Here is a 22503-nt window from a genome sequence, read left to right on the forward strand (position 1 = left end):
AGAGTCACATTCAGTGTTCAAAGGAAGCAGCTTCCAGGGCTCAAACTGCAAGAGTGAAAAGGAGGGGGGAGAAGGGGAGGGGGGGGAGCCATTTTCTGGGACTTAAAAAAAAAAAATTAGGTGACAGCCTTCTTACAATAAAAAAAAAAACTTAATTCTTTTCATGAGTTCAGGCATGGTGCCAGAACATACCTGACTAAGGGGCCTGTAAATAGTATTAAATGAATCCTGTCTACGATTGAATCACCTAGCCTAGAATCACCACCTAAGACAGGTTTGAAAAGACCAGGACACCATTGTTTCCTGGTGCACTTCCTCATGTGGCCCAGCAGAGGGCACCAGTGTAATTCTGTTCCCAGCTCTGGACCCTGCAGATCAGTCAGAAATCAGGAAATCTCCCCCCAAGAAGCACCTCAAAGAGTGATGTAATGCAGGAGAGAGAACCTACGGAGAATGGCTCCTTCCCTTTATTTCTTTAAATCACTTGTATTGCGATTTGGGAGGAGTGGCACAAAGGAGTTATGATGTCATAACTCAGATTAGGAATAACAACACTTCTTGGACAATTTCACCCCTCCTTTCACTTTCCTCCATCTCCCCCTTCCATCCTCAGCCCCAGGTTACATGATTTTAACCACAGTGTCTATTCAAGATAATGACTGCATTTGCTCATCCTTCTTCCTTCCATTCCTGTGCCCCCCTTTGTGCACCCTCCCATGAGAAAAATAAACCCAAAGTAAAACAAAATAAAAATAACATCTTTTTAAAAGCCCATGTTTTCATTTTTTGGCATTTGTTTTGAAAAATATTACTTTACATTTTCAGAAGAATTGCCCATTTAGCTTTCCTTCCCCTCGGTGCCTTCCTTCAACTGTTTATGTGTGAACACATAGAGGCCTACATACGCTATCATGTTTAATTGTGTATTAGATCTAACTTCCACAAATGACAGAAAATACATACCATTTGACACATGGAACTTTGATTACGTCACTTAAAATGATTTGTTCTAAATTCATCCATTTCCCTGAAAAAGATTATTGGCTCCAATGGATGGGTAAAATTCCATTGTGCGTATGCGTCATTTTTTTCCTTTTTAAACTGTTTATGTGTTGGAGGGCATCCAGGATGTTTTTATATCTTTGCTATCATGAATGTGTAAGTGTCTTGACTTCTAATGTACCACAACTTGTAATGCTCTGGGTCAATGCCCAAGAGTTGTAAGGTTCATGGCATAGTTCCAAGTTAAGATTCATTTTTTAAGGAATCTCCAGCTCATTTTCCAAAGTGGAAATGGAGCAATAGAGTACTGTCCCCCCACATCAGGACTAGTTATTGTTTGAATTTTCAATGATGGACAATCTTATTGGGGTGAAACGGAATCTCAGTGCTGTATCGATTCTTTAAGCTGTCCTGAAATCAATTTTAACTTTTAAATTTCTCAAAAGCTTGGTTTAGGAATATTGTTCATTATCTAAGATTCCACCTCACTCCAATTAGAAGGGCCATGATCAAGAAAACTAATAACAACAGATGCTGGTGAGGATGCAGCCAGGAGGGATCACTACTACCCTGTTGATGCTAGTGCAAACTCGTTCAACCACTATGGAAAGCAGTATGGCAGTTCCTCAATAGACGAAACATAGAGCTCCCCTATGACCCAGCAATTCCACTACTTGGCATTTACCCAATCTTCCAGAAACAAGGGCATACTAAATCCACTAGCACAATGATGTTCTAGCACAAATGATGTTCATTGCAGCACTATTTACAATAGCAAAGATATAGAACCAACCCAGATGCCCCTCAGTTGATGAGTGGATCAACAAGATGTGGTATTTGTACACAATGGAATTCTATGCTGCTGTCAGAAAGAATGCCATCGCCCCATTTGTAAGGAAATGGAAAGACTTAGAAAAAATCGTATTAAGTGAAGTAAGCCAGACTCAAAGGAACATAGGCTCAATGGTTTCCCTCATTTGTCATAATCAGTAGAAACCTTGGGCTCTCCTAGCAGAAATTTACAATAAAGCAAAATCTAGATACATAAGGCCATATGGTATGACGCTAAATGAAAGGACCTCCAGGATATAGAAACAAAAGCCATATAATGAGTGATTGTTGTCCTTAGTGTACTATGTTATCTCTCATCTCTTTTGCTGTCCTTTGGTTATCTCATATTGTTACAGTATTTCACCTTGTTATCTGATATATTGTATATATGCTTATTTGGTTATTTGAAATAGGATAGGGAAGGAGGGAAAACAAGATGAGGGGTGGGGTGGGGCGAGAAAAATGGGGACCAAGACAGGAGAAAGGATATCGATGTTTGTGAAGTTGCACCTTCTATCTGGTGAATACAATGTAACCCTTCTATTAATTAAAATAAAATATATGAAAAATAAATAAATAAAATAAATTTAAAAAATAAAAAAGAAATACTGTTCATTGAAGTCGTTCACATAAATAAAATTATCATTAGTCTTTCAACTGGGTGGTTGTGTCTTGTGGTGCCATTGTAGAGACATCAAAATCATCCTGAGCAAAAATAAAGTAAAATCTCAAGCTGTCTCTTTTTTTTTTTTTTTTTTTTTTGCCAGTCCTGGGCTTGAGCTCAGGGCCTGAGCACTGCCCTTGGACTTCCTCAAGGCTAGCGCTCTACCACTTGAGCCTCAGCACAACTTCTGGCTTTTTTCTAGGTATGTGGTACCGAGGAGTCGAACCCAGGTCTTCATGCATGCTAGGCAAGCACTTTAACACTAGGCCAAACTCCCAGCCCCTCAAGCTGTCTCTTTTAAGCCTCTAGTGCTGCACAGCTCTGTAATCTTCTAAATCCAGTACATCCACTTTCTTCCCCTCCCTAACTGGACTACTGCTGGCAGTCTGTTCAGCAGTCACTGTTCCATGGATAATCATCCCTTTTTCTCTTTTTTTCTCCAGCCCCCTCCACCAACTCCATCTAAGAATTCCCATTCTGTAAGTGTTTTCTGCAGCTTTCAGGCAGGCATGTACTTAACATTTTGTTTTTCATTAGCCCTGGGATTTTACTTTTTTTTTTCATACTGGACTGTAACTCCATGGCAAGAGATATTCTTTTTCATGTATCTATGCCCTTTATCATTGCTATCACAATATGAGAATTATGCACATTAATAAATAACAGGTGCTGGTATGGATGTGGGCAAAAAGACACCCCAATACACTGGTTGTAGGGATAGAAACATAGTCAGCCACTCTGTAAAACAGTATGGAGGTGCCTCAAAAAAACATAAAACCACCTTATGATACAGAAATTTCACTCCTGGCATTTACTCAAAAAATAACAAACCCAGAAAAGCTACCAGGACAACCATGATCATGCATGCAGCACTATTCCCCATAGCAAGGTATGAAATCCAGATATCCCTCAATTGATGATTGAATCAAGAAAATGTGGTGTATATATACAATGAAATTTTATTCATCAATTAGAAAAATTGAGAAAAATGATATGGCATCATTTGCAAACAAATAAATGTGGGTGGGGGAGAGAAGGACATGGAAATATTGTTAAGAGAAAAAAAATCATGTCCAGAGTGAAAAAAATTCACACATTTTTCTCTCATATGTGGAAGCTATAATTTATTAACATTTAAGTAACTAGATTGCGTGGTATACAAGTGTATATAAATGTATTAACTGGAATATGGTACATTCAAGGGAGAACTAAAATACTGTCATTTATTAGAAATTTAAAGGTAATTGAAAAGGGGGGATGGGACCAAAGAGAACGTTAAAGTCAAGGAAAAAAAAAAGAAAGGAAGGGAGAATGAAATAAAAAGTTCAAACTTCAGAAAATTGAGGAAAGGGGTGAGAATGATGGGTAAGAATGATGAAAGGGGAAATGGAAAGACTTGAAAAAATTGTATTAAATGAAGTAAGTCAGACTCAAAGAAATATAGGCTGCATGCTTTCCTTCATTTGTAATAACTAGAATACGTCTAGGATGTTCTTAGCAGAAGATCACAATAGCTCAACCCCTATGAGCAGATGACCTTATAAAATGATGCTTCTTGAAATGAACTCCAAGAAATTGAAACAAGAGATTTTTTTTCAGTGTACTGTTTGCAGTTATTCCTTTTATTCTTTTTTTTCACCTTTGGTATATTCTCTGTTGTCACTGTATTTTGATTTCTATGCCCTTTGTCTTGTGTATATGCTTGTCTGATTTAGGGAAGGGAAGGGGAATCACAGAGAGTAAAACAAAGAGTAAACCAATATAACAGTGATACTCATGAAACACTATGGTGGAAATTAACTTTACAACTTGGCAGGAGGAAGGGAGTCAGGGGTGGGAAGCAGAAGAAACTGAAGAAGGGTGTAACACCTCAGAAAAAGAGAAATGTACTCATTACGTTACTTATGTAACTAGAATCTCTCTGTACATCACCTTTACAGTATATATATTTTTTAATGATGAAAGAAATGGAGTTGTGGTTCAAGGGGAAGGGTGGCAGTCTTGAGCTGAACAGCTCAGGGACAGTGCCTAGGCCAGGCCCAGAGTTCAAGTCCCCCAACTGACAAAAAAAAAAAAAGAATGATGCAAGAAGTGACATTGATCAAGATGCACTGAATTCATAAAGTGCTCTTTGGTACAACCACTTAAAGATTATATATATGTGTGTGTGTATATGTATATATGTACATATGTACATGTATATGTGCACATATATACTTAGATATTAAATGACAGATAAATACAGTCCTTGGGACGTATAGATTTATCTCCTCTACTCTGCTCCTAGCTTGTTATATTTTCATAATCAGCCATGAAACCTGAATCCTAGAACATGGTTAATCTTTCATTAAAATACACACTTACAAAATCGCTCCTGGGCCAGGAGCTTGACCTAGTAGTAGAGTGCTTGCCTAGCATGCATGAAAACCTGGGTTCAATTCCTCGGAACCACATACATAGAAAAAAGCTGGAAGTGGTGGTGCTGTGGCTCAAATGGTAGAGGTCTAGCCTTCAGAAAAAAGCACAAGGATAGTGCTCAGACCCTAAATTCAAGCCCCAGGACCAGAAAAAAAAATCTCCTAGACATTTTCCAAGCATAGTAGACTTTGTTTGAGTCGTGGCCCCAGCTGAGTATCTGATGAAAGACAGGGCACTTTCCAAGAATTTCATCCATACGCATGAACTCTATAACTATGCCTTCTATTATTTCCGAAGATTAAAGGACCCTCCTGAAACTCTCCAGTTCCCAGGTTTAGGTGATTTCTAGCTTTCCATTTAGGTGTAAGACAGCAAGGTTAGAATCTAAGATGTGATGACTTATGCTAGTATCAACCTAGAAAGAATATATTAGCCATTCCCCTTAAGGGTTCCCCACACTTTCTATCAAATCTCTAGATTGCAGTTTCTGAGGGACCAATTACCTGAAGCCTAAATTAATCCTATTGTTACTACTTGGTGGCCTTGGCTAACTTCCAGGCTCAATCATTACTGATAATGTAAGGACCTGGTAATATTGCTGAGCTACAAAGTAGGCCAAACAGAACAGGTCTCTAAATCCCAGAAGAGACAGCAAATCATGCTGTATCTCTCTTGCTGACTAGAAATTAAGTACTATTTACACATTAATTTCCTTGACAAAAATCAAAGGATTAATACCAAGAAGGAAAAGGCAAGTTTTCCAGTTACTTCAGTTGAAAAAAAGAGAAACAGTGGTGATTTCCCACAAGGCATGTACTATGTGTTAAATAAAATACATGGCAGGCATTTCACATGTAAAAATTCTAATGCCACCAATTCACAAGTTTAGCAATGAAGCTAATGATTGCACAATGATGAAACAGATGTTAAGCTTAGTAATATAGAGCTGGCTAGGGACCACGTCTTTGCTTTACATATGAAAGCTCACTTCTAAGATCCACAAACTTTCTCCTGTGCTATAGCCAAAGAAGAGAGTTGGCTAAACCCAGGACTGTCTCAATCCTCAGTTTACTGTTGCAACATCCATTGAAAATATCTTTTCTTTTACCAAAAAGAAAAAAAACATGAATACTTTGTATTATTGGAAATATTTTGCTTTGAAAATACAATGTTCTATTTACTACATGAAGTAATCTGTCCTACACTGTTACCTACATGATGATGACAAATGATCCTTGTTTTCACCATCTCCAGTTTGAAGATCTTAACAGAAGGTTCCCGTGTGGGGATGGAAAGCCATGAGTCTGAGAATTAAGTATTTCAGAAAATCAAAAGAAATGTAAGGCAAAATGACCTTAATGGAGAGTCCTCTTTGCAGTTCTTTAAACATATCTCATTATGGACTTCTTACAATAACAATGTAAGAGTAGTATTCTTATTTTCATTTTATAAAGTAGAAGAATGAGAGTTAACAAAAACATCAGAATTAAACCCAGGACTGACTAATTTCAGGGCCATTTATTCCAAGTAAAATCTTTCCTAAAACATGCCTTAAAATCTACTACATACTTGTATCTGCCTGCGTTAAAAACTCTGGAACTAAGGAAGCCCCTCACATCTTTTCTGCTCCTGCCTGGAAGCAAACAGGCAAGGGCTTTTGGTTTGCTGAGAGGGGGCTCCCGGGCTGAGATGATGCAGAAGGACTCAGGCAATAGTGAGAGGGGGGAACTGTCTCCCCCGGGGAGCCTGGTCCCATCTGCCACTTAGATCTGCTCAAAGATGAAAATCCATTTGCCAAAGATCCCTTTAAGCCCTGTTGTTTGCAAAGCCAAGTACAGAGAGTGCTAGGGAGAGACAATATCTTAAAAACCAGCCCCTGTTTGTAGAAAGCAAGGTGTGAGTGCGCTGTCCATGCGTGGCCAGTGAGCTGGCCAGCAGCAGGAGGATGTGAGGACACCCCTGCCTCTCTTAGTGTGGGCATGTCTCTTTGGTACCTTTTATTCAATTCTCTGAACCTGCTTCTTCCATACGTTTTTGTAGTTATTGTTTCTTGTGGAGATTAGGAAATTCAATTCTCTCACACTTTTTTTTAATGCCAGTCCTGGGCTTGAGCTCAGGGCCTGAGCACTGTCCTTGGACTTTTTCAAGGCTAGAGCTCTACCACTTGAGCCTCAGCACTACTTACAGCTTTTTTTCTATATATATGGTACCGAGGAATCGAACCCAGGGTCTTTGTGCTAGGCAAGCACTCTACCTGTAGGCCAAACTCCTAGCCCTCTCACACTTTTTGTTCCCTGTCCTCACTTCAATATTGTTCCCTTTTGTGTGTTTTTCTTTTCTCCTAATGACGTGAAGAGCCCCACGTGCACACACCCCCTGACGCTTCCCTGGGATCCACACTTCCTCATTCTGACTCATTTTCCTTCCACTTCAGATAACCTCCCCCAGACTGAAATGACCTTGAAGCAGGTCATGGAAGAGAAGTAGCTGATGGCTAACATTTAAGGGAGATAAGCTGAATGCAACAAGAATGGATGCAAGCCTGAAAATGCTTAGCTTCTTCTTCCTCCTCCTCCTCCTCCTTCTTCCTCCTCCTCCTTTTCCCCCTCCTTCTCATTCTTTGTGGGCCCTCAAATTTTGAAAACTGAAAACGTCCTTTCCCTTTATATGGAATTGCTCCATGAGTGGCATTCATGTTATCAGTGATGCCTAGGTAGGACCTTCTATTTATTGGGCTCTTCCCTGTGTTCTAGGGTACTGACTGCTTTGCTAAGGGATGACAGTTTTTGCCTTAGTAGGAGATAGAACAGAAAGCCTAGTTTTAGAGGGACAGTAAACACATCACAGACACTTAAATAAAGTCATCTTTAGCTCTGAATGCTAGAACAAAAAACAAATGGTTAAGATGATAGAGCCAGTTAGGCTGGCAGATACAGTGCTATGCTGACCAAAAGATCAGGGAAGTCTTTCCAGAAAAAAAATATGGGGTGCCAAGCACTGAGAAGATCAAGAGCGAAAGCCAATGCAAAGGTCCTGTGATAGAAATAAGCCAAATTGATCGGGGACATTAAAAAGGCTAAGGAAAAGTGAAAAGGAGGGGCAGAATACAAGCAAATATGGTCAGAGACACATAAGTCAAGTTACAGGAGGCCTTTTATGTCATGATCCTAACTTACATTTCATTCAGGTTGTCAAAGTAATCATTAGGAAGGATTTCTGTAGGATATCAGTATGGACAAGTAGAAATTTAAAGAACTGAATAAGCTAAAGCCCCTCAAATCATAAGCCTCAAATGATCGAACCTACTGCTCCCTTTTTAACACCATCCGAGTGTGTAAGACTGTGCTGAGTATCAAGGGTGTGACACAATAGATGTTAATCCCAGGAGTAAAATAGGAATTGGCCCCACTGTTCATGAGGAATCTTCTTCAGAGCATCGTTTAGCGAGAGACATAAATAGCTATTGTCCACTGAGGCTCGGGAGTGGAAAAAAACTATCTATCTACTATCTATCTATCTATCTATCTATCTATCTATCTATCTATCTATCTATTTATCTATCTATCTGTGTGTGACTTATTTAGATGTTAAACTTCCAGAAATCTTATTTTTGTGGATATTTAAAACTTTCACAGAGTTAATTCTTTACTATCTCATCAGAAAGAATGCTTTGCTAGTTTCATTACGCTACAAAACAGAGTGTGTTTGAAAAAATATATGATTGCCCGTTTCATCATTTGCCTGTTTAAAGACTCATTGGTCATGGCTGTTGTAATTTTATTTAGCATTGGCTCAGAAGTCTAGGTGAATGACTTAAAGTCCCATTGTTTATGATTTTTTCATTATAAGTAGTTTTAGAATTTGAACAGCTTTTATACTACGAGATGTGGGTAGATATCTGTTTGGAAGATAAACAGTTCAAGCTAAGTATGAAATGGATGCCTATATGAAAAAGATCAGTTCTGACCTTTGAAATTTCAAGGCCCTTGGAAATTTCAAGACCTCTGGAAAATGTTCTTCAGCTTTAAATAGTCAGTTTGCAATTATTACTGGTTAAAACGTTGTCCTTTTTTTAAAAACTAAGATTTCTAAATAGTTTGGTGGTGATAAAGGAAATAGATTGTAAAATGGTAGGAGCCTGAGATCCCTTGCCAATTTGGTCTCACCAAAGCTATTTAGGATATAACAGTGAGGTTTAAGAAAGTAAATTGTCCTTTGATATATTACTTGTGAAACACAATTTGGAAAATAACTATTACATGTCTTTAATACTACTGGAATTAAAATAAAATAGAACATTATCACATTACCTAACATAATCTTTAGAGGTGACACAGAAGACCAATCCTATCTGACTAGTCAATGAATATATATAACATAATATTATATATATATATGATCTTGTGTAGTCAGCCTGACTGCTGTTATCCACACACACTGTGAAGATCAGCTTGTGTTAAATCAGATTGCCTGACATTGACCCTTTTTTCTTGCTACAGGTAGACAGAAAATAGCAGAAAAATTTCTTGAATCTCTGTTCTTTGAAATGTACCTTCAAACCAGAGATGATTCATGAAGGAGAGATGCATAGGACACGGAAAAGAGGCCCTACTCACATCAAGGCACTCCAGTACCAGCTTCTATCACAGTGGCTCTGTTTCATATACATGGCTTGAACTCATTCTAATGAATGGTGCTAGGCTAAGGATTGGAAACAATACAGTCTTCAATAATTATTCATGAATCTTATCTGATCCTTTGTGAATATATTATTTCACAATCTTCCTCCTAGCACTAAAATTAGTATTGAGGAAAGGAAGAAGTTAACTCTCATCATTAGAAGTTGGAAAAGCCAGCAATCAATGTAACTCAATCTCAACCCTGAAATTCATCTGTGAGAAGATACAAAAAGCTTTTGACTGATTCAAAAGATACAGCTCAGATTACATTTTTGAGGACAATGCATCCATTCCCTCAAAAGCAATTCTTTTTCTAATTTTAAATTCTACCTACTCCTTTACCCATCTTCATACATATACACGTATCATCAGAAATGTTACTAAACATTAAAATTAGTTTTCATGGCATCACAGAAAATTGTACATAATGTGGTTATCTATTTACTATACTGAAATTTTATTTGGAATTGAATAATTATTGTCTTAATATTTTTGAAATACCCAAATTAAAATAGTTACACTATTAAAATATATTGAATTACAATATGATATAGCTGGCTCACCTTGTCCACAAAGAGACAGTGATTAAATCTACACCCAAAGGTAGGGATTACCAACACTTGGATATCCTGAAATTGATGATAATGGAAATATTTACACTTCAGAAATGGGCAAACTTTATAATTAGGAGCTTTGTAAATTTGGTCTTATGTTTTGAAAAGCCAGTTTACCAGTATGTCTTTGTAGATATCTGATGAGATTTTCATGAGTAATCTTTCTTACCTTCTTTTTTGAGATAATAGCATACACTAGTTTGAGAAGAAAATTGGACACACCTAAAATAAGTGTGCAACAAGAGGAAGGAAAAGAAATATTATTTATCAAACCTCAAAATTCAGTAACAGCTTCTCCTAACTTATATTTCAAGGGAATTCAATGGAGAAGACCCCTGGTGTGATAAAAAATGTCACCTAAGTCCTGGTTCAATCAGACCACTATCAACATGGAGCAAATGGAGTCATACATCTTCAGTGATCTACTTGTCTACCAGATGAAAAAGCACAAGTCAGTTTACAGAAAGTGGCAACATTTTGTAGCACTTTTTACCCTCTGCAATCTCCTTTTTGAAACTATCCAAAAGAAAAAATAGAAGGACTGGGAAGAGAGAGAAAGAAGGAGAAAATAGGAGGAAGGGAGGAAAGAAGAATGAATTATCTTTAAACTGACCAGATTCTCCTATAGTAAAATCATCAGAGCCGTGCAGGGTGGCTCACACCTGTAATCCTAGCTACTCAGGAGGCTGAGATCTGAAGATTACAGTTTGAAGCCAGCCCGGGCACTAAAATCCATGAGACTCTTATCTCCAATTAACCATCAGAAAACTGGAAGTGATGCTGTGGCTCAAGGGGTAGGGCGGTAGCCTTGAGCTGAAGAGCTCAGGGACAGGGCCCAGGCCCAGAGTTCAAGCCCCATGACCGACAAAAAAAGGGGGGTGTGTTGGAGTTTAGCCTCATGGTAGAGTGCTTACCTAGCATGTACAAAGACCCAGGTTCGATTCCTTGGTACCACATACATGGAAAAAGCCAGAAGTGGTGCTGTGGCTCAAGTGGTGCTGAGCCCAAGGACAGCACTCAGACCCTGAATTCAAGCCTCAGGACTGGCAAAAACCCCAAAAAGCAAAAACCATCAATATGAGAAAAGAGGAGGAAATGTAGGAGGTGGAGGAGGAGATGAAGGAGGAGGAGGAGGAAACGGAAGGAAAAAGAAAGATACACCACTGCTAGTGCTGCTTTTAAAAAGATGTCACCAAGCCAGGGCCAGTGACTCACACCTGTATTCCTATCTCCTCAGGAAGATGAGATCTGAGAGTCACAGTTCAAAGCCAGCCAGGGCAGAAAGGTTGGTGAGACTCTTACCTGTAATTGACTACACAAAAAGCAGAAGTGGTGCTGTGGCTGAAAGTGGTAGAGCACTGACCTCGAGCAAAAGAGCTCAGGGACAGTGCCCAGGTCCTGAGCTCAATCCCCATGACTTGGTGGAGGAGAGGAGGGGAAGAGATATCACTGGGAAGAATGCTGTAATCACACTGATAAATACTGGCTTTTCTTAGCGCTTTAAATTATTTCTATCTGTCTTCATGCCAAAGAATGATTGTCACTTCAAGTGTCAGTTTAGGTGTGTAGAAGAATTTGTTCTGTCTATAGCTGACCCCCTTCAATAAGTTACATGGGAATGACTCAGAAGCTGTGAATAAATTGTGTTGGTACTAGGGTAGGAAAGAGAAAAACAGGCAACAGGTGTGGAAAATCCTGTTTTCTGGTCTCTGTCCCAGCACTGTTGGCTTGGGAAGACATGGACAATTCATCCTATAGTGGGGAAGCAGCAGGTCCCGTGGACTCTTAGACGCCTTGCAAAGATGACTTAAATGTGTCAGATGAGGGAAAGGAGCCAAGGAATCTGGCAGAACCTTCCTTCCCCGGGTGTACCTGTCACACTCTGGCAAGAGTCACCCACAGGTCACTCCTGGGGCTGCAATGAAATTAATCACCTGTTTTCAGAAGGAAGCAGCCTTGCTTTCCTCTAGTTCTCAATATGTTCCTAGACAACATGCAAAATGCTCACCTTGGTTTGTGAAGCCCTTAATGGGTTGAATTCTGTCAATCCACAGGAAAGACTCATGACCCTGAATAACAGGACTTTCCAGGGGCTTTCTGTATTTGGCGTCCACATTAGCAGGAAGTTGGTGACACCATGGACTTTTGTTTGAACAAATGTCTGCCTCCTTTTGTTACTTAGAATCTGCATATATAACAGGAATTTTTCATTCACATAGCTTATTGTCAGGCTCTTAGAAAGAATGGTTATCCAGTGTCTGTGTGGCCAATATTATTGTTTTATGAAAGAATAAGCTCACTCTCTGAGAAGCTAAGGAATTTGTACACCTAATATTTTAAAGTCAGAATCCACTCTCCTAGATCAATATCAGGTTTTCTATAGTGTGTGATATTACTCACTCATGCTTACCTCATTCATTGAATTCTTCCATATCCTATCTCCAAATCATTGATATGGACTGAGGAAATTTAACATTCAACATAGACGATGAAGCTAGTTTTAGCCCTAAGTGTTGATTTTTAAATCACTGCTTCCGAATTATGATTTCAATCACTGACTTGTCCAAGTATCAGCAGTCCCTGTCTCAAAATAATCAAAACTATCTCAAATTAATCAGTGCAAAAAAATGCTTGAGGTATGGCTCATAGTGATACTAGTAATTTTGAGGTCTGAAGTTCAAGCCAAAAGACAAGAAAGAACCATCAATTTCAACTGATCTTTATATCTCTCTTAGGTCCAATAAAAGAGTGCTCAAAGTATTTTTGAAATGAGAACCTAAGGATTAAATCTAATTTAATAATCCTTTTATTTCAGGGTTGAGGGAACTGTGAGAAAGTTATGATCAAGGATCCTGCTCGTTACTGAATGACCATTTATACATATTATCACTTATAATTACCAGACAGGAGTCCAGAGTATTCAAGTATATAAAAGAGAGAAATGTTTTTAGATTAAAACATGGTATTATGTTCCCTAGAAATCATGATTTTCCTTGCTTCTAGAAAATAATTTTTTCTAGTGTCAGGGTTCAGCATGTGACCTCTCTGAGTAGAGTTTAGCTTATAGTTCAATCCCTTGAAAGCTGCTAGCAGTGATTGAGTGCCATAATTTCTGAACCTCAGCTTCCTTGTCTGCCAGAGGGTTAAGGAGAAATTACCCTATTTATGCCACAGAATGACTATGATGATTGATTGGAATATGAAAAAAGGAAAGAGGGATAACAGAAAATGGTTAAAATCCCCTGGCACAAGGCCTGACACTTCATAAATGCCTATTTAAGTTGACTTTTCAATTTTTTTGGCCAGTCCTGAGGCTTGAACTCAGGCCTGAACACTGTCCTTGGACTTTCTCAAGGCCATACCTCTAGCACTTGAGTCACAGCACCACTTTCCAGCCTTTTGTATGTATATGGTACCAAGGAATCAAACCGGGGTCTTTGTGCATGCTAGGCAAGCACTCCACCACTAGGCCAAACTCCTGACCCTAACTTTACAATTTTAGCCCTAAAAAATAAAATAAAAAGAGATAATCTGAGAACATCTTGACGATGAGACTACTGAAGTCCAAAAAAGGAATAAATTGTCTAAGATTTCACTGCTGGTTGACACTGTATGTTGAGACTATATGAGACCAGGTTTCCTTATTTCAGTTCAAAAATATTACAACATATCTTACACAGATGACTAACAGGGTAGAAAGTGACTTTAAATGCTTGGGTTAGTATTTTCCCCAAGTAACTAGAAATTAATAAGAAAGAGAAATATCAACATTGAGATAAAACATTTAAGAGAAGTAAAAATCTTCTGGGTTAAAGTGATTTAGTGGTAAATCAGTTTGGCTCCTGCTCATCAATAAATGTGTCTGTGGTCAGAACATCCATTTGCTTTACCATCAGAAGTAAAAATAGAAAAATATTATCAAATGTGACTGGGTTGTTGTCAGGAAAATCCAATAAAAATGATTTCTCTAGCAATATAAAGTGCTACATAAAAGCTTAATAATCAACACTGTTTAAGCAGGCTACCACTGAGGAGCTGATGGGGTGCCATGCTTTAAAAACAGCATTTATGGACTTTCACAACTCAAATTTTCACTCTTTATGAGTTATCTATAAATTTGGGATGTGGTTGAAACCACATTTCAAATCAGAACCACTTATAAGGCACCCTGCCAAATAAATGTAAAAATCCTTTAGAAATCTCACTTCTAAAACACAGGTTGGGGTAAGTGAATTTGGTTTTTTGTTTTATTTGTTTTGTTTTATTTGTTTTTGGAGATGAAAAGTGGATGGTTCCCTTGGGACTCAGAAAAAAATTATCCTGAGGAATACAAAGAATTTCTCTACATCTAGAAATGCATTCTTGATGTTCCACTTTCTTTCACATGTATTTTTCTTCCTTTTGTCCTGAATTTATCTACTGAGATACTCAATTTATAAACTTATTTTGGAGAATGAGTTAAAACACATTTGGCCACTTGAAACAATCTCATTCTTATTTTGGTCTAAAATATATGGGCATATCCCAGAGTTAAAATTTGAGATTGGGAATGTGATTGTTTTAAGGTTAACTTAGAGAATATCTAGGATGTGTCAGAGTTATACTTCCTGCTGACCTGCAGGTGTCCTGTGCCAGCCACCCAGCTCCACTATTGGAAAGACAGATGGGTTATCTTGTTAATAGTCCACCATAGATTAGAGCTGCAGCAGGTGTCTGGAGTCCCCTAATGAGCAGCATCCATAGCAATAGTGGAGAAGAGAAGACATAGTGGGACACTCCTTTACCCAGAACCAATTAGTGCACTGCTCAGGAGTCTCCAAACAACCACAAATGGGGCTTGAAATTCTTTTTTCATGGATGAAAAGTGTCCTACAGGCAGTTTAAACATTCCTCTTCTTTAAAAGGAATTTCCATCAGAAGCACGCTGAAATCTGTCCTTTACAAACACAGTGAGTGCTCTATGGGCAGAATGGTAAATCAGGAAAATAGAAATATAGTTGGAGGATTTAAAGAAATAGCATCAAATGTCTCAATGTAAATGACACCCATCCATCATAACAAAATGATAACTCTGAAAATAGTTTAAAATAACAGAATTGTATATACATTTATTTGTTTATTTGAATTAGAGAAGGAAGAGGAAAAACAAGATGATGAGACAAAGGACAAAGGGTAAACCAATGTAAAAGTCATATTGATAAGACATTATGTTAGAAATGGCTTTAAAACTTGTGAGGGGATGGGAAAAGAGAAAGCGGGAGAAAAACATGGGAAAGGGTGACAATGTTCAAGAAATAATGTACTTACTATCTTATGAATGTAACTTTAACCCCTCTATATATCACTCTGACAATAAAATAAAATGTAGAAAATGAACTTGTAATTGATAATCATTTCTGGTTCTGTAAGTATTAAAGCAGTGACGAGATTTAATCTGAAATTTTGATGTTCTTACTGACAGGAATCAATTTCTTTGAGACTCTGTTTTTCCTTATTCGGCCCACCTCTACTGCATCTTCTTAGTTTGTCTCCCTGTGCCCCTCTAGGCAAACTACTGAATCCTAAATCAACCATGGTTTTCATTCATTACAAAAGAGTACAACCCAATCAAAAATATTGCTATATTAACCAGGGTTAGAATGAAAGCCAATGGGAACTGGAAAGAAATGTAATACAGAGCCTGGAAATTGGGGCCTGATATGATGTGATAGATTTCCTTGTCAGCTTTGGTTTCTGGGAATTCTCAAGATTCATCACAACTGAGTAATTTGTGTTTGTCATAGTCAGCAAGCAAGGATGACAAATAACTCAGTCGAGAGAGAAGCTAGAGGCAGCATTTCAGAATTTAACCAAGAGGACAATATCTACCCAAAACTAAGAGATCATGTAAAATAAACTCTTTGATGATTGATTACCTTCAAGTTGGCTTTTGTCTACATTTTCAGTTACACTTTGGTGTACATTATGCTGTTTCATTAGTTGAGACTTCTTTTAGTTGGGATTTATAATATTTCAGGAACAATGCAATCTCAGTTTAAGTGACGAGATAAATTTTTAAGCAAGTAAGTGAGCAGAATCAGCAGCTTGGAAAAGAAATATGTGAATGGGTCAAAATTTATTATCTATAAATTAAATTTGGTCAGATGTTTCATTGTTCCAACATTTAACATGTATTAAGCACTTGCCACCTAAAACATTTTAATGGTTTATTCAGAATGGTAACAAATTGAAAAATAATGTAAATACTTGTCATAATATGACAATATGATATTAATCCAAGCTACAAGTATATACCTAGTTATAACACGCCTCTGTGCCTATAACACAAAACCTTAGAAATTGCAGTTTAAAATATACAGCCTAGCAAAGTAAAGTAAAATGTTTATGTATTTAAAAGCATGCCCAAGACTTATAGAATGATATCTTAGATGAGTTTTTGCCATGCAAAGTAATTTTTCAGACGTCTTATTTGATACTCAAACCTTAAACCTAAAGAAAAGGAATTAACAAATGAAAAGCAACACCCCATTCTTCATCAGATACCTTACCTTCTCTTGCAGTAAACCTTCCCATCTTCTAGACCTCATACTCAGGTCCCTGGGGCAGGTATGTAGTTAGAATGAATACTTTAAATAGGTGAGTGGGTAGAAAATAAACATGATTTATTTGGAGCTAGAGTATAAAAATATGCTAACAATAATTATAACTAATGTAGATTCTTATGAGTGGGAAAAAAAAGCAGACCTGTTAGGTCTTAATTATCAGGAACAATCATCTTTCATCCTGAGGTATTGAATTTAGAAAAATGATTATCAAGAAAGATGCAATAATTGTTCTTTCAATCTCACCATCAGATAATAAAACATTTCCCAGTTCGATCCCATGGTATAAATCTTCTCCTAAGGGTGCACTGTGGCCTAATCTGTCTTTGAACTTTGGGTCATATTCTAAATAAATCCACAAGACTCTAGAGAGGAAACCCAATCCGTTAAATTGGCATGAAGCCATCTTAATCTCAACCCATTTTTGAAGCTGGAAAGTGTGCTGGTTGGGCTACACTGTCACCTTTACTAGATTGGGAGATGCCTAAAAGATTAGTAAAGCACATAGCACATGTCTGGGAGTGTCTGGGAAAGCATTTTTCAGAGATGGTTAGATCATGAGGGCTTGACTAATCCACTGATGGATTCCAAATTTGAATATATTACCATAATATAAAGGTCTACTGTGGTATAACATTGGAAGGTAGGATCTACTTGGAGAAAGGGGCATATGGGGGGGGGGGTTTCAAGAGTATATCTTGATGGAACCAACCTAGATGTCCCTCAGTTGATGAGTGGATCAACAAGTTGTGGTATTTGTACACAATGGAATTCTATGCTGCTGTCAGAAAAAATGACATCGCCCCATTTGTTAGGAAATGGAAAGACTTAGAAAAAATCATATTAAGTGAAGTAAGCCAGACTCAAAGGAACTTAGGCTCAATGGTTTCCCTCATTTGTCATAACCAGTAGAAACCTTGGGCTCTACTAGCAGAGATCTGCAATAGAGCAAAACCTTGATATATAAGGCCATATAGTATGAAGCTAATTGAAAGGACCTCCAGGATACTGAAACAAAAGCCATACAATGAATGATTGTTGTCCTTAATGTACTATGTTACCTTTCATCTCCTTTGCTGTCAATTTGATAGGGAAGGGGGGAAAACCAAGACAGGGGGTGGGTGGGGGGGAGGGTGATGGGTACCAAGACATGTGAAAGGGTATCAATGTATGTGAATTAATGCACCTTCTATCTGGCAAATATCATGTAACCCTTTTATTAATTACAATAAAAAATTATAAAAATAAATAAAATAAAATCACATGGTCAAAAAAAGAAGAGTATATCTTGACCTTGATCACCCCCCCCCCCGCTTCCTCTATCTCAGTCTTTCCTAGCCCCCATGAAGTAAGCAACTTTCTCTGTCATATCACTCTTGGCCCCATGACATTCTTCCTCATCACAGACCTACATCATCTGACTCTTGAACTAATGACTCAAGCCTCTAGAACCATGGTCCAAAAAAGAATTATTTCTTCCCTTATGTTGTTTCTCTCAAGTATTTGTTAGAGCAAAGGACAGTCATACAACAGAGAAAGGTTCAAGGGTCAAATCTGACTAAAGAAAGACTTTGAAGATTGTTGGCCTATTTCACCATTGTGATGTCAGGATGAGGAACAGGTCTGGTTTCAGGAGTGATGATCTATTAAACTTATTTTGCTCCGGGGATGTTCTTTACTAATTCTGCATTAGCTCTTTGAACAATAATAGTGACAACATTCCAACTGTCAATTTCCAGCTCTAAATTGGAGAACCCAGTACCTTTCTTACTCAACTGTCAATTATTTATGGATGTAGGGGAGGAGTGGTGTCTTCAGTAACAAACTGATAATTTATGTATTTGGAAGATATCCTTTAGTTTTTGGCAACATCAACACTTATTTTGCTAATTATGTTTAACCCCAATTAGTATCACTATTAGCATTTTCTGAGTATCCACACACAAATACACATGACTCACTAGTTAATGGTGGGTAGAATGCCCAGAAGCATATTGTGGGAGAGAAAAAAGGTACTCTGAGATTATGGGTTTTTTAAAAACAAAACAAAACTTTTTTTGACTGTCAGTTCATACATAGATGATCTGGATCAATAAAGAGTTGTCTAGATTTGTATCAAACTAATCCAGAGCCAAATAATCACATGATCCAATTCCATCTAGAAAAATGCACGTAGTGTCAGTAGTGTCAGTAAGTTACGTATTCAACTAAATCCATCAGCACCCACAATATTTTCTCCTAGCTGCAATCATCTAGTTGATCGAATTGACCATTGTAATCACCAAGGCTCAAAAGCTATATGATCATATCAAATGATGCTTATTTAAATGAGCTCCAAGAAATGGAAATGGAGGGTTTCTTTTCATTTGTGGCTCTTTTTTTTTGGTTTGTTTTTCACCTTTTGCTGCTTTTTAAAAATTTTCTGTAAATTAATCTGATTTGGGGAGGGGAAAAGGAAGCACAAAAATGACAGAATTGGTGGGAACAAGGTGGAACTAATTCAGCAGTGATACTTACTGAACACCATGTTAAAAATGAACTATACAACTTGAGGGGGGAGTGGAGATTTGGGATTGGAGTTGATGGGGGCAGGGAACTGGGAGAAAATAATGGAGGAGGTAGTACTGTCCCCAAGGAAATGTACTCAATACCTGACTTGTGTCACTGTAACCCCTCTCTCTGGACATCATCTTTACGATTTAAAAAAACAAAACTCTACGAGCCATTGTAGATGTCTCTCTTTCTGGCTGCCTGCTGCCCACCACTTGGGCTCTCCCACTCTTGGAGATGGTCTGGGCATTCCTCACACTTCCCAGAAAACAAGCTTCCAGACTCTTTCCTCACCCACCAGGGCCCTGGATGATCCCTGCTTAGCCTCCCCTTGGCCTCCTGACAGGGATTGCCACCCCCCCCTCCCCGCTTCATCCTCCTCATCCCCCAGGATCCCCCCCTCCCCAGAGGGGGCTCACCTAGCTTCTCTTCAGCTTGGCTGCTTTCCACAGCGGTCTCCGTGGGAGGCTTGGCAGCAGTCTCCTCTGCAGCAGGGGTGGTGGCAGCAGCAGGCACATCGGCTTGTTTTGGCTCCTCCTTGGCTGGGGCATCTTCAGCCTTGGAGGAGGGCGAGTTATCAGTGGAAGCTTTAGTGGCACTTTCGGTCTCCGCAGCGCCAGCCTTCTCCTCCTCGGAGGGCGCAGCGGCCTGGAGGGACACCTGCTCCGGAGCCACTTCGGGGGCGTCTTCTCCCTTCTTCTCCTCTGAAGCTGGGTCTCCTGTCTTGCCGGTGTCATCAGGCTTGGGGCTGGTGGCCGGGGCCCCATCAGTAGTAGCAGTGCCTTCTCCCTCCTTCTTCTCCACGCCATCAGCCACAGGGGTGTCATCCTTCTTGTCGTTCGCTTCGGCCTCAGCAGCATCGCCCTTCTTCTCGCCTTTGAGCTTTTTCCTTGTTATGTGTCCACGGAAGCTAGCCTGGATTTTGGTGGCAGCCTTATGAGCTTTGTCTTCCGGTTTGATGCCATCTTGTTCAATCTTTTGGTCCTCATCATTTTTTTCAACCTGTGTGGAGAAGAAGACAAGGAAAGGATAAAAGCTCCAGGGGTGTTTGGCAAAGCCCAGCATTGGGCTCTGTTATTTAATTACATGGCCAGGCACTGTGGTTGGGAGTTTGGGCTCAACCTTGCTTTAGGAATTCAGATTAAAGCTGTGGGGCCTTCTAAAGTCCTTTGAGGCCTTCCAAAATGTGTGGCATTACTTTATAGGTATTTTCCACTATGGCGGGCTCAAGGTTGTGCTACTACCAACTTCAACTAGACTTTTTTTTTCTTTTTCTATCCCAGATTGGTTGTGACAGTTCAAATCACACTCAGTCTGAATTGTAATCGAAGAACTCCTCCCCCCCCCCTAAAAAAATAATTGGATTTGCAGGATTTTGAAGAGTTTGTGAAGGGTGAGATGTGAAGATTAAGGTTTGAATCCATCCAGGGCAGGAAAGTCCATAAGACTCTTATCAATTAATAACTAAAAATAGCTAGAAGCTGAGGTGTGGATCAAATAGTAGAGCACCATCTTTGAGCAAAGAAAAAAGCTAAGGAATAGTTCAAGCCCCTTTATTGGGATCACAAAAATTCATTAATTAGTTAACTAAAACTCCTCATGCAATTCAAATGCACCTCGCACCCACATGGTTTCAAGTTTAAGAAATTAATATTTTCAAGAAAGAAGTGTGGTAAAGGTGTTTACAACTAATCATCAGGATTTTATGTAAAGACATAAATAAGTTACAGGGATCTGAGAGATTTGTAAATATTTTGTCAACTCAGAATGCTGATCACAAAATGATATCTAACTTTCTCCAATGTATGATCAAATGTCAGTAATAGACATAAAATCCCACTTTCAAAATTTGCAAACAAAATAGTCATTAGAGTTTTTTAAACTGAAAACTCTTCCATCAAAATAATAAGACACTTCACTAAGCCACAGATTTGTATTCCCAAAAGCAAATTAAACATCAAATTAGTTTTGTATTATCATCACACGTTTTACTTTTTGATGATATTTATAAGCATACACATGCTATAAATGACCTTTTTGCCACTTGGAAATTAAATCAGAGGATTGGGCACACATGTACAAAAAAGTTAACCTTCCTTCAAAAGATTATTAATGGTTATATTTGTGCACGCACATAAATGTGCATATCTGTGTGCATGCATGCATACGTGTGTGTGTTTGTGTGTTTATTGTGCTTGCTTTATGCTTGATCCCTGTCTGGACTTGGCCTTGACCTTCATTCTAGTTCAGAAAGTAAGCTACAGCAGCCAAAATACAGTACATTTTCTTCCTGCCATACCAGCTCTGCCCCAGTGACCCAGATCCTGCCAATCATTAGCAGGTCTTGTTTGACATTCTCTGGACCAGCACACAGACCTGTCATTGCTGATAGCTGAGCTCCATCAACATGCTGGAAGACACTGGACTTCTTTAAATACAAGATTCATGTAAAAGGAGGATTGGCAATTTTTTCCCAGTAAAACTCAAGAGGGCTTTTTCCTCCCTAAAGATAGCCATGTAGCTAGAAATGAGTGGTGGACACAGGTAAGAAGAGAATCTCATCCTGCTCCCTCCTCCTAGTGCCACATTGCAACAGCTTCTCTCTATGATGCACTACCACCTTCCTGCCATCCTGCTGCTCTTGCTGAGTCCTGCTGAGATGCACACAGCACAATCTGGGGCATGAGAGCAGCTGTCCCTGCCAGGAACTCTCTGATCAGAGATTGAATCACAACCCTGTAAAATTAACAGTTGTGAATGGAGCCGAGAGCCAAGATGTTATTTATTTTACTCAGTCTTGAGTTTTCTGAATGAGGCCCTGTCTTACATGATAGGGCATCTGCACTTGAGTGCTAATTCCAAATGGTTCTTTAATACAAATACTATTCTTTGTAAAAGCGAACAAACTGATTCTTTCAGAAGGAACAGGTTGCATAAAAGAATATCTACTAGGTCAGGAAAGCAATGATTTATAAAGTCCTTCCTGTTTCCCTTTTAAGGACGCAATATATGGATGCCAGAACTCCTTAAAAGCTGAACTATACTAGAGGAAGAAGATTAAGTGTGGGATGGGAATGTGGCTTAGTGGTAGTGTTTGCCTAGCATATATGAAGCCCTGGGTTCAATTCCTCAGTACCAAAATA

General features: G+C 38.7%; 1 protein-coding gene across 1 annotated transcript in view; it reads right to left on the minus strand.

The window, feature by feature from the left end:
• The window catches only part of Gap43 (growth associated protein 43), a 90189-nt gene that overhangs the window by 22722 nt on the left and 44964 nt on the right, over window positions 1-22503 (minus strand). The window contains exon 2 of the mRNA XM_090346024.1: window positions 19780-20362. Within this exon, the coding sequence (XP_090202150.1) occupies window positions 19780-20362 (583 nt within the window). The remainder of the gene's footprint in view (window positions 1-19779; window positions 20363-22503) is intronic.

Source organism: Megascapheus bottae, chromosome 1 (assembly GCF_031878675.1).
Source record: "Megascapheus bottae isolate mThoBot1 chromosome 1, mThoBot2.hap1, whole genome shotgun sequence".
NCBI classification, from domain to species: Eukaryota; Metazoa; Chordata; class Mammalia; order Rodentia; family Geomyidae; genus Megascapheus; species Megascapheus bottae.